The sequence below is a fragment of the Dipodomys ordii genome, unplaced genomic scaffold (genome assembly GCF_000151885.1).
Source record: "Dipodomys ordii isolate 6190 unplaced genomic scaffold, Dord_2.0 Scaffold94, whole genome shotgun sequence".
NCBI lineage: Eukaryota > Metazoa > Chordata > Mammalia > Rodentia > Heteromyidae > Dipodomys > Dipodomys ordii.
Genome location: NW_012267310.1, coordinates 2,407,346 through 2,424,241, shown reverse-complemented (window position 1 = coordinate 2,424,241; position 16,896 = coordinate 2,407,346). Strand labels below are relative to the sequence as shown.

General features: G+C 44.6%; 1 protein-coding gene across 1 annotated transcript in view; it reads right to left on the bottom strand.

Annotated features, from left to right (window-relative positions):
• The window catches only part of Sms (spermine synthase), a 69,078-nt gene extending 55,229 nt beyond the window's left edge, over positions 1 to 13,849 (bottom strand). The window contains exon 1 of the mRNA XM_013026492.1: positions 13,548 to 13,849. Within this exon, the coding sequence (XP_012881946.1) occupies positions 13,548 to 13,596 (49 nt within the window). The 5' untranslated portion in view covers positions 13,597 to 13,849. The remainder of the gene's footprint in view (positions 1 to 13,547) is intronic.
• Between the last annotated feature and the right edge of the window lie 3,047 nt (positions 13,850 to 16,896).

The window sequence follows — 16,896 nt, the reverse complement described above, 5'->3', positions numbered from 1 at the left end:
CTTAGGGTTCATTTCCCTAACATCAACTTATCTGACCTTTTCTGCTTGACTCAGACATATACTAGTTATTGCAAATAAGGGAAACCATGGGACCTAAGTTTCTTTGGGCTTGGCTTACTCCATTTAATATAATTTTTTCCAAGTCTTTCACCCCTCAGTAGATTAATGGACCAAGAAAATGTGGTATATATACACAATGGAATTCTATGAGACTCTTATCTTGGATTAAACACCGACAAGGGTGAACCACTAGTGCCCAGCTGGGATTTCTACTTTTTTTTTGTCAGTAATGGGCTTTGAACTCAGGGCCTGGGCACTGTCCCTGAGCTTCCTTTTGCTCAAGGCTAACGCGCTACCACTTGAACCACAGTGCCACTTCCAACTTTTTCTGTTTATATGGTACTGAGGAATCAAAAACCCAGGGTTTCGTGCATGCAAGGCAAGCATTCTACCACTAAGCCACATTCCCAGCCCCGGATTTCTAATTTTTAAGGCATATACAGACATCACAACACTGGCAACAAACGAAAACAGATCCACTTTAGAAAATGGGAGTATATTTAAGAGTGCCAGTCTCCATTTCAAAGTTTCAAATCATTCATCTGAACTTCCAGTCTGGGAACCAATAAAAAGTACAGAAAAATAAACTCAAGTAAATGTAGGAAAGTGCAATAGAAATCAATGAAACTGAAAACCTATCAACTATTTTTTTTAAAGCAAACAGCTAGATTTTTTTAAAAGACCAATAAGGGGCTGGAGGCACGACTCAGTTGGTAAAGTGCTGTGAAAGCAGCAAGAATCAAGTTCAAGTTTTAGTCATGTACCTAAAAAGAAAAAAAACCAATAAAATAATAAACTAACAAGACTGGGAGAGGGGAAGACACATTGGCAAGCTTTGAAAAAACAAGAGCTATCATTACAGACTCTATAGACCCCAAGAGGATATGAGAATACCACAAATGGCAACTTACAAATGAAATGGGCCAATTCCTCTAACATCACCAATAACCACAACTCAGCTAATGTACCCCTACAAACAAGGAAATTCATTTTGCAATTTAAAATTCAAAAAAAATCTTTTTTATTGTGAAAATACTGTACAGAGGAGTTACAATTACATGGGCAAGATAATGAGTACATTTCTTGGTGAGTTCTACCAAACATCTAAAGAAGAATTAACAGAGGCCTCCCAGTTTATGAAACAACATTATCATAAACCAAAACCAAGCAAAGATAGGCAAAAAGAAGAAAGTTACAGTTCAAAATCCCTTATGAATACATACACAAACTCCTTATTAATACTTAACAAAATGCTTAACAAAAAAAAATAGGATCCAATAATACAGAAAATTCCATATCATGACCAAGTGAAATTTACTTCAGGTACACAAGGCTAGTTCAAAAAAAAATCTGATCCACGTTACTACAAGGCTAAGGAAAAAAATCATGACCATATTAAATGAAGCAAAAAAAAGTATCTGCTGAAATTCAATACCTATTCAAGATAAAGACACAGGCCAGGTCCTGGTGGCACACACCTGTAATCCTAACTACTCATGAGGCTAAGATTTGAGGTTCATGGTTCAAAGCCAGCAGGGGCAGAAGTTCTTGAGATTCTTCTACTACCCACACACATATACACATACACGCATACAAGCTAGAAGCTGAGCTGTGGCTCAAGTGGTAGAGTGCTAGCCTTGAGTACAAAAGCTCAGAGACAGCACCCAGGACCAGAGTTCAAGCGCCAAGACCAGGAATATGTGTATGTATGTATATATATACATATATAATATATATTATTAATTAAATTTAAAAATAGGAATAAATAAAATTCTACTTTAATAAAGCCTTCAAATCACAAGTTTGCCCATTATTTTCCACATCTTTTGCCAGCCAAACTTTCCAAAGTTCCAAACTTTCAGGAAGTTAAATTCATACTTATTTATAAACTGATGCTTCTTTAGCCACTGGCACAATTTCAAAGTATTCAGTCTTAAGTATTACAATTAGCGTTAAGCATTTTATGTATCATTTGACACTCTTCCAAACATAGTACTGGCCATCCCATCCAACAACACAGTGTGTGGGATTTTTTTTTTTCTATCATTAGCACCTTCCAGGGGAGACAGAAATAAAGGTGAACGTTAAACTTCACAGAATCAAGTCAGCTCAGGAATCTGGAACATGCAACTCCTTTCTTTGAGCTCCTTTTGGTATGAAGCTTAGGACTCAATATACTTGATAGCAGTACTGACACTAACTCAGTGGCTCTACTGGATACAGACTAAGATATCAGTACAATGAAATTCAGGCCCAGCACACCTTAAGGCAGTAGTTTTGGTTGGGGTCTGGAAAAGTGCCGTGTTGTTAAGGGCTTAAAAGAGCATTTGTGCATAGTTTACATCGTTGGTTTATAGATCCAATTGAGGAGGTTTCCTTGCTTTTCAAAAGCACTGAGCCTGTAATTAAACTACCATGAAATGGTGGTTGGAGCCACAAGGCACACCAGCAGGCTACGGTTACAATTACAGTAAAACGGTGGATTAAAAACGCGTGGAATAAGTAGTGACTCCGCAAAACTAAACTCAATAATAGCCTTATTGAACATATTTTTATATAGACAACCACAATACAGTAATTCTTCACATATTTTTTGGACACAAGATCTTACTACACAGCCTAGGCTAGCCTCAAACTCTCCATCCTCCTGACCCAGCCTCTGGAAGGGGCTCAAATGAGAAGTGTTATCACCCCACAACACTCTGACAATTTTTATTACCTACCCCTTCCTCCAAAGAATTCTTAAAATTGAGTTAAGACTGTTGCAATTTAATGATAAAGCCCAATAATTTCAAATCTTCCAGGTACTCAGTTCAAAGCCTAAAGCTCTTTCAAAGCTCCTTAATGCCACAGCACTTCAATCTCCATCTCCTAAGAAAGTAGCTAAGGCTTTTGCAGCTGCCAATTCAAATACAATGTAATGGTATACAGAGGATAAGAAGTTTCCTCCAATGCAAAACCAAACCAGCTTTCTCACCTCAAGAAAACAAAACAAAAGAACACAAGACTAATTGTCTACCAGTTATTCAACTGGAATCAGTCCTGAATGTTTCACACAGGCCTTCAAGCTTCCCTGGAAAAGCATCACTTCACTATTAAACACGTCTCTCTCTCTCTCCCCTTAGTGAGGGTAGAGGTCACTGGCTGAGCCTTGCTTAACCCAGTCAATTTCTTCAACAGCCAGTTTCCTTCCCACACCATTTAAATCAAGAATTACCCAGTGAGAACTAGAAGAAGCTGTTTGTACAAGGTACTTTTACATAGGTTATCGCAACTGGCTTAACGCAAAGGACACACTCTAAGTACCATACTTTATATAGTTATTTATAAAGTTGTGGGTTTTTTTTTTTAATGGTAAGCTCACAGAACAAATTATCCTGTCTGGAGAAAATCGCAATCAGTGCAATTACCATGATCAGGCCTGGCTCAAGCCTCTCATACTAGCTATGCAGGAGGCTGAGTCCTGAGGATCCCAGTTCAAAGCCAGCCTAGGCAGGAAAGTCTGTGAGACTCTTATCTCCAATTAACCACCAAAAAAAAAAAAGCTGCAAGTGGAACTGTACCTCAAATGGTAGAATGTTAACCTTGAGCAAAAGAAGCTCAGGGACAACTCCAGGCTCTGAGTTCAAGCCCCAAGAGCAACACTTGCATGGAAGCATGAGTGGGCACACATGTGCATTTTCAAACACAATTAACACGGGAGAGAAAACTTATGCGAAGAGGGGATGGGGGGAAAGAATCTTCTTCCAAAGAAGTCAGTTGTGGCCACTAGAAAAGCAAGGAGCAGAAATAAAAAACTCACTCAGATATAGGTTGCCAAAAGAGGAAGAACTGGGTAGAAATAGATCTAGTGCATATTTATCTGGAATTTAGACTTCACTCACAAGGTAATGGGGGGCCTTGGGAAGCTTTTAAAATGAGATGGGGGGGCTGGGAATGTGGCTTAGTGGTAGAGCGCTTGCCTATAATGCATGATTCCTCAGTACCACATAAAAATAATAATTTTTAATATTAAAAAATAAATGAGGTTAGGGGATACTGGGATTCTGTTGAATCTAATGATCCAGCTCTTCCTTCCCAAAATGGAGTTATATATATATAGTGAGGCTCTGGACAAGAAATGAAGCCAAAAAAACAGATGAACAATCTGAAAAACAAAACTGACTGGTAGTTGGGATGAAGTTGCCAAAGATTTAAGATGTTCTGAGGCTTGTTTTTGTGTATCAGTCCTGGGGCTTGAACTGAGGGCCTGGGCACTGTCCTTACGCTTCTTTTGCTCAAGGCTAGTGTTCTACCTCTTGAGACACAGCACTACTTCCAGCATTTTGGTAGTTATTAGAGCTAAGAGTTTCAGACTTTCCGGCATGGACTGGCTTTAAAGCTGGGATTCTCCTATCTCAACCTCCAGAGTAGCTAGGATTACAGGTGTGAGCCACCTAGTGTCTGTCAATTTTGTGGTTAGTTGGTTTTGTTTTTAATGAAGAACCAATTAGAGTGGACCCTCAGGGGTTCAACAGCATCAGAATCTGTGTAAGAAAGACACTCTAAAATGCAAATTTCAGAAACTCAAACTCCTCCCAGACAGATTCAATCTAGATTGAATGCAGATTGCCCTAGTTTGCATTGAATCCCACACCCAAAGAGCGCCAGTAGGCTCCATAGTGAAAGCCAGGAAGGGGCTAGAGCACACATTAGTAGAACAAAGGGGAATGGAGTTTAATAGAAGAGGGGATGAGAATGCTGGAGAAGCCCTCTTCCTACTCTCTGACAAGAAAAGTGCTAAATGCAATCAAAATTGGCTTTTGCAACTGCCAGGCACCGGTGGCTTATGCCTGTAATCCTAGCTATTCAGGAGATTGAGAGCTGGAGAATAGCAGTGAAAAGCTAGCCCAGGCAGAATAACTAGCAAAAAGACTAGGCTGGAGGTGTCACTCAACTGTGAGGAGTGTCAGGCAAAGCCATCTTGTCTTCAGGGTGGAGAAAGGTGAAGTCCCACCTCCCAGGTGATAGGCGTGCCAGAATTCCTAGAGGCAGGGGCGGGGACTTGGACAATTGGTTACTGGACCTGTCAGTCCAGTGCCTTGAACTTGGGAGAATCCAATGCGACCTAGGGGCTCCCTGACGCTGACACTATTTAGAAGCAGACCAGCTCAGGCGACATCACAACATGCTTCATGTCTGTGTCTCCTGGCTCTCCTCCAGTCGCCATGGCGTTCCACTTCAGCTGTCCATTGGTGTTCATCTGGTTTGTTAGCATTTTTTCTGCTCTCTCAGTTTTCTAGTAGTGCTAAGTGTATTGGAGGGGCTGCACAACTCTGAGACAAGAGGCCACCTGCAGACACCAGCTTGTTAATAAAGACTCCCAATTCAACCTCTCAAAAAAAATGTTAGCCATAAGCAAGCAAGCCTAGCAAGCATGATGTCCTGATAATAAGACATTACTGACGGGCTGGGAAGGTGGCTCAGTGGTAGAATGCTTGCCTTGCATGCACGAGGCCCTGGGTTTGATTCCTCAGCACCACATAAGCAGAAAAAGCCGGAAGGGCACTGTGGCTCAAGTGGTAGAGCGCTAGCCTTGAGCTGAAGAGCTGAGGGACAGCGCCCAGGCCCAGAGTTCAAGCCCCATGACCAACAAAAAGAAAAGAAAAAAAAAAGAAAGGTACTCATTACCTGACTTAGGTTAACTTTAACCCCTCTCTACATGACCTTTATAATAATAAAAAAATAAAATTAAAAAACCAAAATGAGAAGGTACTCTTGATATAAAAAATAAAATACAAGTGATAGAGGGAGTAAAGCTGATTAAAACACCCTAAGCATGTGTGAAAATGTGCCAATGAATCTCCTCTGTATAACTAATATTTACAATAACTAATATTTACAATGTATAACTAAAAAAATAAAGAGAAATTGGATTGCTGAGGTTTCATACTTGGTTATGCCAATTTAAATCACACAAAGACAGTGTGCCTCCATGAGAAAGCAATTAACGGAACAGCAAAAAACAAAGCAGCTCAACAAAAATGGGCACGGGCACTGGTAGCTCACGCCTGTAATCCTAGCTACTCAGGAGGCTGAGATCTAAGGATCATGGTACAAAGTCAGCTCAGGCAGAAAAGTCCTTGAGTCCAATTAACCACCAGAAAACCAGAAGTGGTGCTGTGGCTCAAAGTGGTAGAGTTCTCCCCTTGAGCTGAAGAGCTCAGGGACAGCACCCAGGCCCAGAGTTCAAGTCCCACGACTGACAAAAGAAAAAAAAAAGTCTGAGATCTGATGATTAAGGTTCAAAGCCAGTCTAGGCAGGAAACCTGCTAGCAAAAAGCCAGTAGTGTAATTGTCACTCAAGTGCTATAGTATACCAGCTTTGAGCTGGGGGGGGTGCGTTAAGGGACAGTGCCTAGGCCCTGAGTTCAAACCCCAGTGTTCAGTTTGATATTAAGTGCTGGTCTAGCCCTGGGCTTCTAATACCTGGGAGCATGGTCCATCTTCTTCCTCACACACAGGAAGAAGGTAACGTATCATGAGACTTCCAAAAAGGACCAGAGACATTCTGATAATGATTTATTTCTGGATTGCTGAAATGCCTAGTCAGAGCTCCAAGCAGAATGTAGATTGTCACTCTACTTGGGCACTATTAACATTTTGAGCTGCCAATGCACGGACTGTTGTGGGCATTAACAGATAGGATCCTTGTCCTCTACCTCCTGGCCATGAGCAGCACCTCTCCAAGTTATAACAACCAAAAATGCCCCAGATATTGCCAAATGTCCCTCAGTGTGGTGGTAATGAAGCACCCAAATGAGAATCATTAAACTAAGAGGCTTCACAATTATAGAAGCAGCGACGGTCTTGTAATCAAGTTCACACGGCCTTAAACTCCAGCATACTTAGAAGTGGAAACCCTCAAGCCTGGTGTGGCAGCACCTGCAATCTCAGCATTTGGGAGGATGGGGGAGAAAGAGCTGGCGTTTTGCGGCCACCCTGGGATGTACATATTAAGAACCTCTCACTTAGCAGTAGCAGAAAATCTTGAATTTTCTAGGAAGTTTAGAATGTCTTGAAACTTGGGAGATATTTTAGACAGACGTTTAAAAATGTACATGCTAATTTTAAAAGTAAAATTATTCTAGCTGAACACAGGTGGCTCACTCCTGTAATCCTAACTAGTCAGGAAGCTGAGATCTGAGGATTGCAGCTCAAAGCCAGTCCAGGAAAGAAAAGTCCCTGAGACCCTTAGCTCCAATTAACCACCACCCAAAGAAAAGCAACCCAGAAATAGAGTTAGCCTTCAATGGAAATGGCTACATGACAGTGACCAGGCCCTGAGTTCAAGCTCCAATACTCCCAATAAACTCACACACATGTGTGTAGAGGAATAAGAAATAAATTATTCTACAAGAGTAAATCATAAGCCAGATGCCAGCAGCTCACTCCTGTAATCCTAGCTGCTCAGAAGGCTGAAATCTGAGGATCAAGGTTCAAAGCCAATCATGGCAGGAAAGTCCATGAGACTCTTATCTCCAATTAACCAAAAAGCCTGAAGTGGAGCTGTGGTTCAAGTGGTACAGTGCCAGCCTTGAACAACAACAACAAAAAAGCTTAAGGACAGCATTCAGGTCTTGAGTTCAAGACTCAGAACCCACACCAAAAGAAAAAAAAAGAGTAAAGCACGGGGCTGGGAATGTGGGTTAGTGAGTGCTTGATTAGCATGCACAAAGCCCTGGGTTTGATTCCTCACCACTACGTACACAGAAAAGGCTGGAATTGGTGCTGTGGTTCAAGTGGTAGAGTGCTAGCCAGAGCAAGAAGCTCAAGGACAGTGCACAGGCTCTGAGGTCAAGCACCAGGACTGGCAAAAAAACAAAAACTAAAACTAAAAGAGTAAAGCATAATAGTCTTACCTTAGATGATTGAAGATTTAATAGCTGTATGTCATTGTTATAACACAAAGTTGCTCCAGAACCAGACTCTAAGACACAATGCTGATTAGTATTTGTATTGGTATCAATTGTCAGGTTAGTAGGTTAGAATAGTGATACAGTCTATTGAGTGCTTCATCTGTGGATTATCTGTTTATCCAGAGGCATTATATTCATTCTTTCCCCCCCCCACCCCTTGTGGGGCTTGAACTCAAGGCCTGGGGGCTATCCCTGCCTCTTGGTGCTCAAGGCTAGCGCTCTACCACTAGAACCACACAGCCATTTCCAGTTTTTGAGTAGTTCAGTGGAGATAAAGAATCCCACAGATTTCCTGCCCAGCTTGGCTTTGAACGGGAATCCTCAGACACCAGTGCCCAGCTAAACTCATTTATAAGGAATCCCTGAGCTAAACTTCCAAGCCTAAACTTTTTTTCAGTGAAACAAAAAGTTGAAAAAAAAAACTCACTGAGCCTATTTATTAATCTTTAACATAAACGCAACAAGACCTACCACAGAGCCAGTAGCAATTAATAAGTAGCCCTTTTGAATTGTAGCCAGTTGTATGTTTTCAATGACAGACAGGGATCAGGGAGATTTGCATAGAAATTTACTGCTAGATAAGAGAAACATAAACACAATGGAAAGTCCAAGCTCTTTCCTTCCAGACTAGGGTCCAAATTTGGAATTCAAGGGCTCTCAAGGCACCAATAGATCCAATTCAAAGGGCTTATGAACTTGTGTGGGGGGGAGATAGCTATATATTACCAACTATTCCTAGGTCATTATCACCAGTGAAATCACAATTTCTATTAATCTGAGTCCAGAACTAGAACTCAGTACCTGATGGTTTTGCTCATTGGCTAGTGCTCTACCAACAGAGCCAAGCTTCTAACCTCCAAATAACGGATTTTCATATTATACACTAGGATTGAAATATTGATTTTGGTCAATTCTCCCTTAAAATTATGTAAGTTAGGCCAGGCATGGTGGCTCACACCTGTAATCCTAGCTACTCAGGAGGCTGAGATCTGTTCAAAGCCAGCCCAGGCAGGAAAGTCCATGAGACTCTTATCTCCAATAAACCACTCAGAAAACCGGAGGTGATGCTGTGGCTCAAGTGGTAGAGCTCTAGCCTTGAGCTGAGGGGCAGTGTCCAGGCCTAAAGTTAAGCCCCACGACCAACAACAACAAAAACAAAGTAAGTTATTAGCACCACTGCTACCTCTTATTATTTCATGTGTTAATGAAGAAGAAACGCATTTTAATTAACTGTGTAACTTTATGAATTTCAAATACTAATTGTCAGCTAGGCACCAGTGGCCCTAGCCTCTAATCCCAGCTACTCATGAGTCTGATGCTGAGGATCTTCAGCCAGCCTGAGTAGGAAAGCCCTTAAGACTTTTTATCCCCAATTAATCACCAAAAAGCCAGAAGTGGACCTATAACAAGTGGTAGAGTGCTAGCCTTGAGCAAAAATGCTCAAGGACAGCATCCAGGCCCTGAATTCAAGCTCAGGAAAGAAAGCAAGCTTGGGGTGGGGTGGGAGGGAGGGAGGGAGGGAGGGATTGAAAAAAAACCACATCATACTGGGCTGGGAATGTGGTTTAGTGGCAGAGTGCTTGCCTAGCATGCATGAAGCCCTGGGTTCGATTCCTCAATACAACATACACAGAAAATGTCAGAAGTAGCTCTATGGCTCAAGTGGTAGAGTGCTAGGCTTCAGCCAGGCCCTGGGTTCAAGCCCCAGGACTGGCAAAAAGAAAATCACATCACAGAACTGCAGTATTAGGAAAAATTACTGACAATAGGGGGAAAACATTTGAATCCAGGCTCCACAAGGCATCTGACTCACCCTCGAGTCACTTCCAACACACACATGCCAGGAGTAATGCCTTTCGACTCATTATCACCAATTAAAATAAATGTTTTCAGAGACCTCACACATAGATTTCTCCCTAAGTATCCCTTTTATTGAAAAGGCATTTAAAAGATTCCAATCTAGACAGATCTCTTATTTCCAACTATGAATTTACAAGAGAATGGCTGTTTTGCCTCAAATGAAGTGACAAGAGTAGTAATGAAACATCAGTTCTTCCAGAACATTTTGTAAGGACTCTAGAAACCACACATCCCTACAAAATGTTTTTTTTTCTACATTGCTCATCCTTTTGCCAAAGCTTTATCTTCAGTTAATACACTAGAAATTAAAATATCAATTAAAATATTAATTAAAATATTAAAAATTAATGTTATTTTCCCTCTTAAGATTGTCTATCCTGCTTTACATGTGCACTCTAACATATTCATTTACCCTCAATCTTTTTTTTTTTTTGGGGGGGGTCAGGTGGCTTGAAGTCCAGGCCTTCCTAGGTGTTGTCCCAGAGCTCTTTTGCTTAAGGCTAGTGCTTTACAATCTGGAGCTACAGCTCTACTTCCCGTTTCCTGGTGGTTTACTGGAGATAAGCATCTCATACACTTTCCTGCCTGGGCTGGCTTTGAACTGCAGTCCTCTAGATCTCAGCCACCTTGGTAGTTAGGATTATAGGTGTGAGCTACCAGTTCCAGGCATCCTCAATCTTTTTTTTTTTAAACTTTACTTTGTTTGCACAAGTACATTTAGATGCCTGATTCCCATCTTGCCAACAGAGAACCTACCAGTTTCTCTTCCTGTCCTCCAAATTGAGCATCCCTGGGTTCTCTTCTTGGAGCAGTGTCAGCTCCAAAGGGTGAAATTTTTCTTCCATGTTAAATCTTTCTAGCATGTTAAGTGAAGGCTTCCCCCTTCTTGCAGAATAGCACAACAGAAGCAGCTCACTGCAGCCACCACAGCAAGAGGCAACACCTAAGTTAAGCAGGTTTATGGCTTCTAGGTAAGGAGAAAAGGAAGTTTTGCTAGGATCTTCCCCGCCCATGCTGAGATCACTCTCCCTGAAGTCTAGAATAGAGCTGAGTGTTCCCATGGTGCTTACCCCAGGGACACTTCCCAGGCTCACCCCTATCAGCTGGGGAACATTTCTCCAAGCCTCACTCTCCTCATCAATAAATGGAACATGCTAGAGCCATGAAGTTGGCAAGGCAATGCTCAGCAAAGCACTAGCAATCTTACCAATTCCACCACCCAAATACTGTTTTATCTCCACATTCTTCCCAGCAGGCTCCTCACCTAAGAATTGTGGAAAGTGGATGGGTATTGGTAGCACATGGTTAGAATCCTAGCTATTCAAGGATTCTGAGGTCCATGGGTCTCAGTTAGAAATTAGCCTGGGCTTACAAGTCCTTGAGGCTCTTCAATTAAACAGCAAAAAGCCAGGAAAGAGGGTATGACTCATGCAGTAAAATATCAGGCTGGATTGAAAAAGCTAAAAGAGACTGGGACACCAGTGACTCACGCCTATAATCCTAGCTACTCAGGAGGCTGAGATCTGAGGATCATGGTTTGAAGCCAGCCGGAGCAGAGAAGTCCGAGAGAAACTCTTATCTCTGATTAACCACTCAAAAACCAGAAATGGAGCTGTGGCTTAAATGGTAGAGCACTAGCCTTGAGAATAAAGATGCTCAGGGACAGTGCTGAGGCCCTGAATTCAAGCAGCAGGACCAATGGGAAAAAAAAGCTAAGGGACAGTGTCCAAGCCCTCCTTTAGTTCAAGTCCCAGTACCAGAACAGAAAAAAAAAATGTAGAAACTAAGGCAGGCACTGGTGGCTCATGCCTGTAATCCTAGCTAGTCAGGAGACTGAGATCTCAGGATTGTGGCCGAAAGCCAGCCTGGAAGGCATCCCTGAGACTATCTCAAATCAGGAGAATGCTAAATTGAAGGCATAGTTCAAGTGGTATAGCACCAGGAATGCAAGGAAAAAGCATAGGCAAAGGTAACAAAAGGGACAGAGTTCAAGTCCCGTTCCACCGCCACCACCCCCAAAAAGTGGGAACTAACTACAGGATACTTTTTTCTCCAAGTTACTTTTTTTGTGTCAGGATTGTGACTTGAACTCAGGGTCTTAGCTTTTTCCCTGAAGACTGGCAATCTGCCATAAGAGCCACACCTCCACTTCCGGTTCTTTGCTACTTAGCTGGAAATAGGGGTCTCTTGGACTTCCCTGCCTTGAGCTGGCTACCATGATCCTCAGATCTCAGCCTCCTCCTAAGTAGCTAGGGCATCAAGTCACTCCTAACTAGTCAAATACACTTGGGTTGCTTAACAGTTCTCATAGCTTGCAGTTCCTGTCCCTATGGCTGATGAGCGTGCACTTTTTCCCTTTTTATTTTTTTCAGATGGAAAAGATGCTCAGAAAAGCCTCAATACAGGTCACAGTCATTGCTAATAAGGAAAGGACTGAAACCTACGTTTTGCTTATAATTCTGGATCTTTTTATTAATCTTGTGTCCTCAAAGATTCTTTAGATTTTGGAGGAGAAAATGCAGAGTCGTCAAGCTTAGAAATAAAGTCAATGTTAAACACAGTAACAGAAAAGGGTGGTTCAAGTAACTGGCGAAAACACTGAAAATGCGAGGTACGGGTGATGGACCGAGTGTCTGTGGGGCGGGAATTGCAGACCTGAGTCTGCAACCGACCCAGGTTTAAAGGCCACCAGAAAAACAACTGGCAATCCTATCCCTCCCGCCCCCAGCGCCCGCCCATGCTAGCGGCGCCCCAAGAACAGAAGCCTGCAAAGCACCTCTCCGCTTCCAAATTCCTGCGCACACTTTCCACTTGCCCCAGCTTTCTCTGGTGTGGCCGGCTGCCTTCCAAGCCTCCCCGATTGTGGGACTCATAATTCCCGCGCCCAGATCTCATCCCACCCCAGCCCTAGTAATAATAATTGTTTCCTTTTTCCGCCCCCCCCCGGCCTCAGTCCCTTTCCGGGGTCTCCAGCTCCTAAGCAGTGGGCTAAGAAGCTTCTCAGGCGCTGCAGCACGGTGCTTCTTCTCCAGCCCGAGCACCCCACGAGGGAAAACCCCCGCCCCCCCCAAAAGGGAAATTTACCCGCCTGTAAGCACAGGAAAAGGTGGCGCGGGCAACCCCGCTGCGCGCCGCGCACACCCCCCAGCTCGGGGCCGCTTTGCGGGTCACACCTCGCTCTCCGCACTGCACCCCCGCTCTATGGGGGGAGGGGCGGGAAGAGGTCCATCCTTGCCCAGCGGGCCTGAAAGAGATCCCACTCCCCGTCCCACCCCACCCCCTCCACCGCGATCAGTGTCGGGGCAGCAGGGAGGGCGCGGGAACAGCAAGTCCGCGTGCACCGACAGTCCAGGCCCAGAAGGGCGGTGCGGCTGGCGAACCCCGACGCGGCCCCTCCAGGGCCCGCATTGCGGCTAGGACCGAGCACCCGGGCGAAGCCAGGCGCGGCATGAGCAGCCGGGCCTCCGCCCGTGGCCGGTGCACGAGGCGCCGCAGCATGCCCGGCGCAGCAGCAGCAGCCCGGGAGACGCAGGCGCCGCGCGGTCGCCCGCATTGTTTCGCCCGCCGCGCGCGCCCCGCCTGTCCCTGGCCCCAACCCTGGCCCCAAACCCAGCCTCAGCCTGCCGATCAGTGGGGGTAGCCAGGCAGGTGGTGGCCAGCACCCTTTACCTTTGGCGCTGAGCATGAAGTCGAGCGTGCTGTGCCGTGCTGCTGCCATAGTGAGGAGAGGCCCTGTGCCATGCCTGGGGGAGGCGGCCGCGGGAGACTGGGGGGCCGCACGGCGTGTCAGGCTGCGGCCGGCGGGGAGTGCTCGGCGCCGGGGGAGGCCAGGAGTAGGAGATGGGCGGGGCCGCGGGAGCGACCCGGACAGCAGGGGGCGGGGCCAGCGCGCCTCGGGGGAGGGAGCCAGAAGCGGAGACGCCTCCAGCCCCGAACTTGGAGCGCTTGGGTGTGAGGCCTCTGCTAACGGTGGAAACGTGGGCGCTGTGCTCCCCAGTATGCGTCACCAAAGGCCGCGCCCTGCTGCTGAGGCTCCCGGCGGGCTCTCCCGCCATCCCTTCGGTCACCTTAGGTTTAAACAGCGCAACGCGGACTTCCGGGAATCCCACCTCTTATATTTCCCCATCTACCTTCCCCATCACCCCCAGACTCCTCTTTTTTTTTTTAAAGAAAATAAAATATTAGTAAATCGAGAATAGCTGTAAAGTCAAAAAGTAAAACTGGGCGTTTTCTTCTGTCCTGGACGTGCTGCAGTGAAATCCATTAGGATTTCTTATTGCCACTATGATTATAAACGGCTTGTTTTGCATTTGTGGACAGAACGGAATTCTTGCACGCTTAAGTAATCTGCCTTTGCCCACAAAATAGGAAGCGAGGCAAACAACAACAAAAAAAGGGTAGCGTTGTCATTAACTTTGAGAATTTGCCATTGTGCAAGCTCCTCTAGAGCCCCTTGTCCACCTCGGCTGGTGTTTCCTCTCGCTTTGGATCTGTGGCTGGTACTCCACCAGAGCAGGGCCAACACAGCCCAAGTGTCTCTAGGCTAGAACCCTCGTTTATGGCGCGAACGCAATCCTTGGGCAGGGCTGGGAAGGTGGCCTCGTGCTTCGAGGGCTTGCCTGGCATGCATGAAGCCCTGGGTTTGATTCCTCCATACCACATAAATTTGAAAGAGCTGGAAGTGGTGCTGTGGCTCAAGTGGTAGAGCACTAGCCTTGAGCAAAAGAAGCTCAGGGACAGTGCCCAGGCCCAGAGTTCAAGCCCCAGGACTGGCCAAAAAATAAGTAAATAAAAATCCCTGGGCAAACGTTTCCAAATTGTTGTATCTCCCTCCACAAGAACTGCTGCAATACACATTTAGATCAGTGAACGCCCATGCCACTACAACAGTAGAGAGGACCTGGATATTAACCTCATCCCATACACCTTCCCCCTTCCCCAGTGGCAGCTTGGCTGAGTCTTTTTTTTTTTTTTTTTGGCCAGTCCTGGGGCTTGAACTCAGGGTCTGGGCACTTCCCCCTGAGCTTTTTTTGCTGAAGGCTTGCAATCTACCACTTGAGTCACAGTGCCACTTCCAATTTTTTCTATTATGTGGTACTGAGGAATCGAACCCAGGACTTCATGCATGTGAAGCAAGTACTCTACCACTAAGCCATATTCCCAGCCCTTGGCTCAGTCTTTAACTGTCCTACAAGAACCCAACACTATGCATACAAACCAAGAAATACTAACCAGTGCCAGGAACCACCAAAAAGGAGGCAAAGAAGGATTCTTGCCTGGGGCCTTCAGAGGGGAGGAAGGATGGCCCTTTTGATTCCTGGACTTTTATTTCTACTCTTAAACAGCTTGAGAGAATCCATTCTATTTTTAGCTGCCAACTTTGTGGAAATCTGTTGTGGTGGGTGTCACCTGTATGTGCAGGATTGGATTGCTTTCTCCTCTTTCTTTGCAATAACAAATATGGAGGCTTCCTAGTGAAATGGCGGAGTGAGAAGGAAGTAGCCAGTGAGTCACAGAATAGAGAACCCTGAGTCTGAGTGAAGTGTTGAACACAGCAGCAATGAGATTGCTATGAGTGAGGAAATGAAGCTTTCTAATGTTAAACAAACAAAAAGAGAACCCAACCCACTGCAGCTGGGTCATATGGCTCTCAGCTCTAACTCTAGCTACGGCTCTACTTCTTCCTGCCATCTTTTCCAGTTCTTGTCATTCCTCTAGACTCAGGTCACTAGAATGTAGTGATCCTTGGCTTGTATGTGGCCGGGGATCCACAGTCTGAACGTGTGCCTCTCCATACTCTGCACCACCACGAGTCACATACCTGTACTTACTTCCCTTATGTTTGAGTTTTTAAAGATTTAAAAAAATTTTTTTTTATTTATGTGGCACTGAGGAATGGAACCCAGGGCCTCATGCATGCGAGGCAAGCACTCTACCACTGAGCCACCTTCCCAGCTCCAATTTTTTTTTCACATTGATCTCATTGTGTTTACTTTGCAGCAGACCTGAGAATTATGTAACTGAGCTGGAACTGGCAGATCACACTTGTAATCCTAATGGCTCAAGAGGTTGAGAACCATGGTTTCAAACCAGGCAGGATAGGAAAAGTCCATGACACTCTATTCTTGAGTTAACCACTAAAAAGCCAGAAGTGGAGCTGTGGCTCAAGTGATAGAGCACTATTGTTGAGCACAAAAGCTCAGGGACATCATCCAGGCCCTGAGTTTAAGCACCAAAACCAGCACACACACACACACACACACACACACACACACACACAAATGTAGACTTTAACGAGAATGCTTCATAAATGTTACCATAATAATAGAGATAAATGAGCATAATATGGAATCAGTGTTGTTGGGTTAATGTTAAGAATTACTGCAAGAATTCCTCAATGCTTGCCAGTGACACAATCTTGGCAAGCTTATAAGACATGGACAGAAACCAAAGGCTCAAGGTCTCTTTTAACACCTCCAGCTGGGCTATAAGTACCTATTTGGATTCTGAAACATATTCTAATAGCCTGGATTTTACAATTGAGGCTCCTTGCTTCCAGGGTTATTTCAAGACCAATAATCATTGCAGTTGTAGCAATTAGTTGTGTTACATTGCCATGGTAAATGTTATTACACAGCTGTTTTCACATCACAGAATTCAACTCATCCTGCAACAAAAGACACAGGAGGTCCCTGATCCAATTGATCTGCTTTGGATATGAAACGGCCCCCGTAGGTTCATGCTTTGAAGGCCTTGTTCTCAGTGCTGGTGATACTATTTGGAAGGTAGCGGAAACTTAAGTAGTGGTACCTGAGCAGGTCAAAGTAGTCTACCAGAGATGTGCTTTTGAAGAGCATACTGCTATCCAGTATCAGTGTTTCATGCCTATAATCCTAGCTAAAACTAATCAGCAAAAAGCCAACTGTGGCTCAAGTAGTAGAGTGCTAGCCTTAGAACAACAACAAAAAAAAAAAGGGCTGGGAAGGTGGCTCAGTGGTAGAGCGCTTGCCTTGCATGC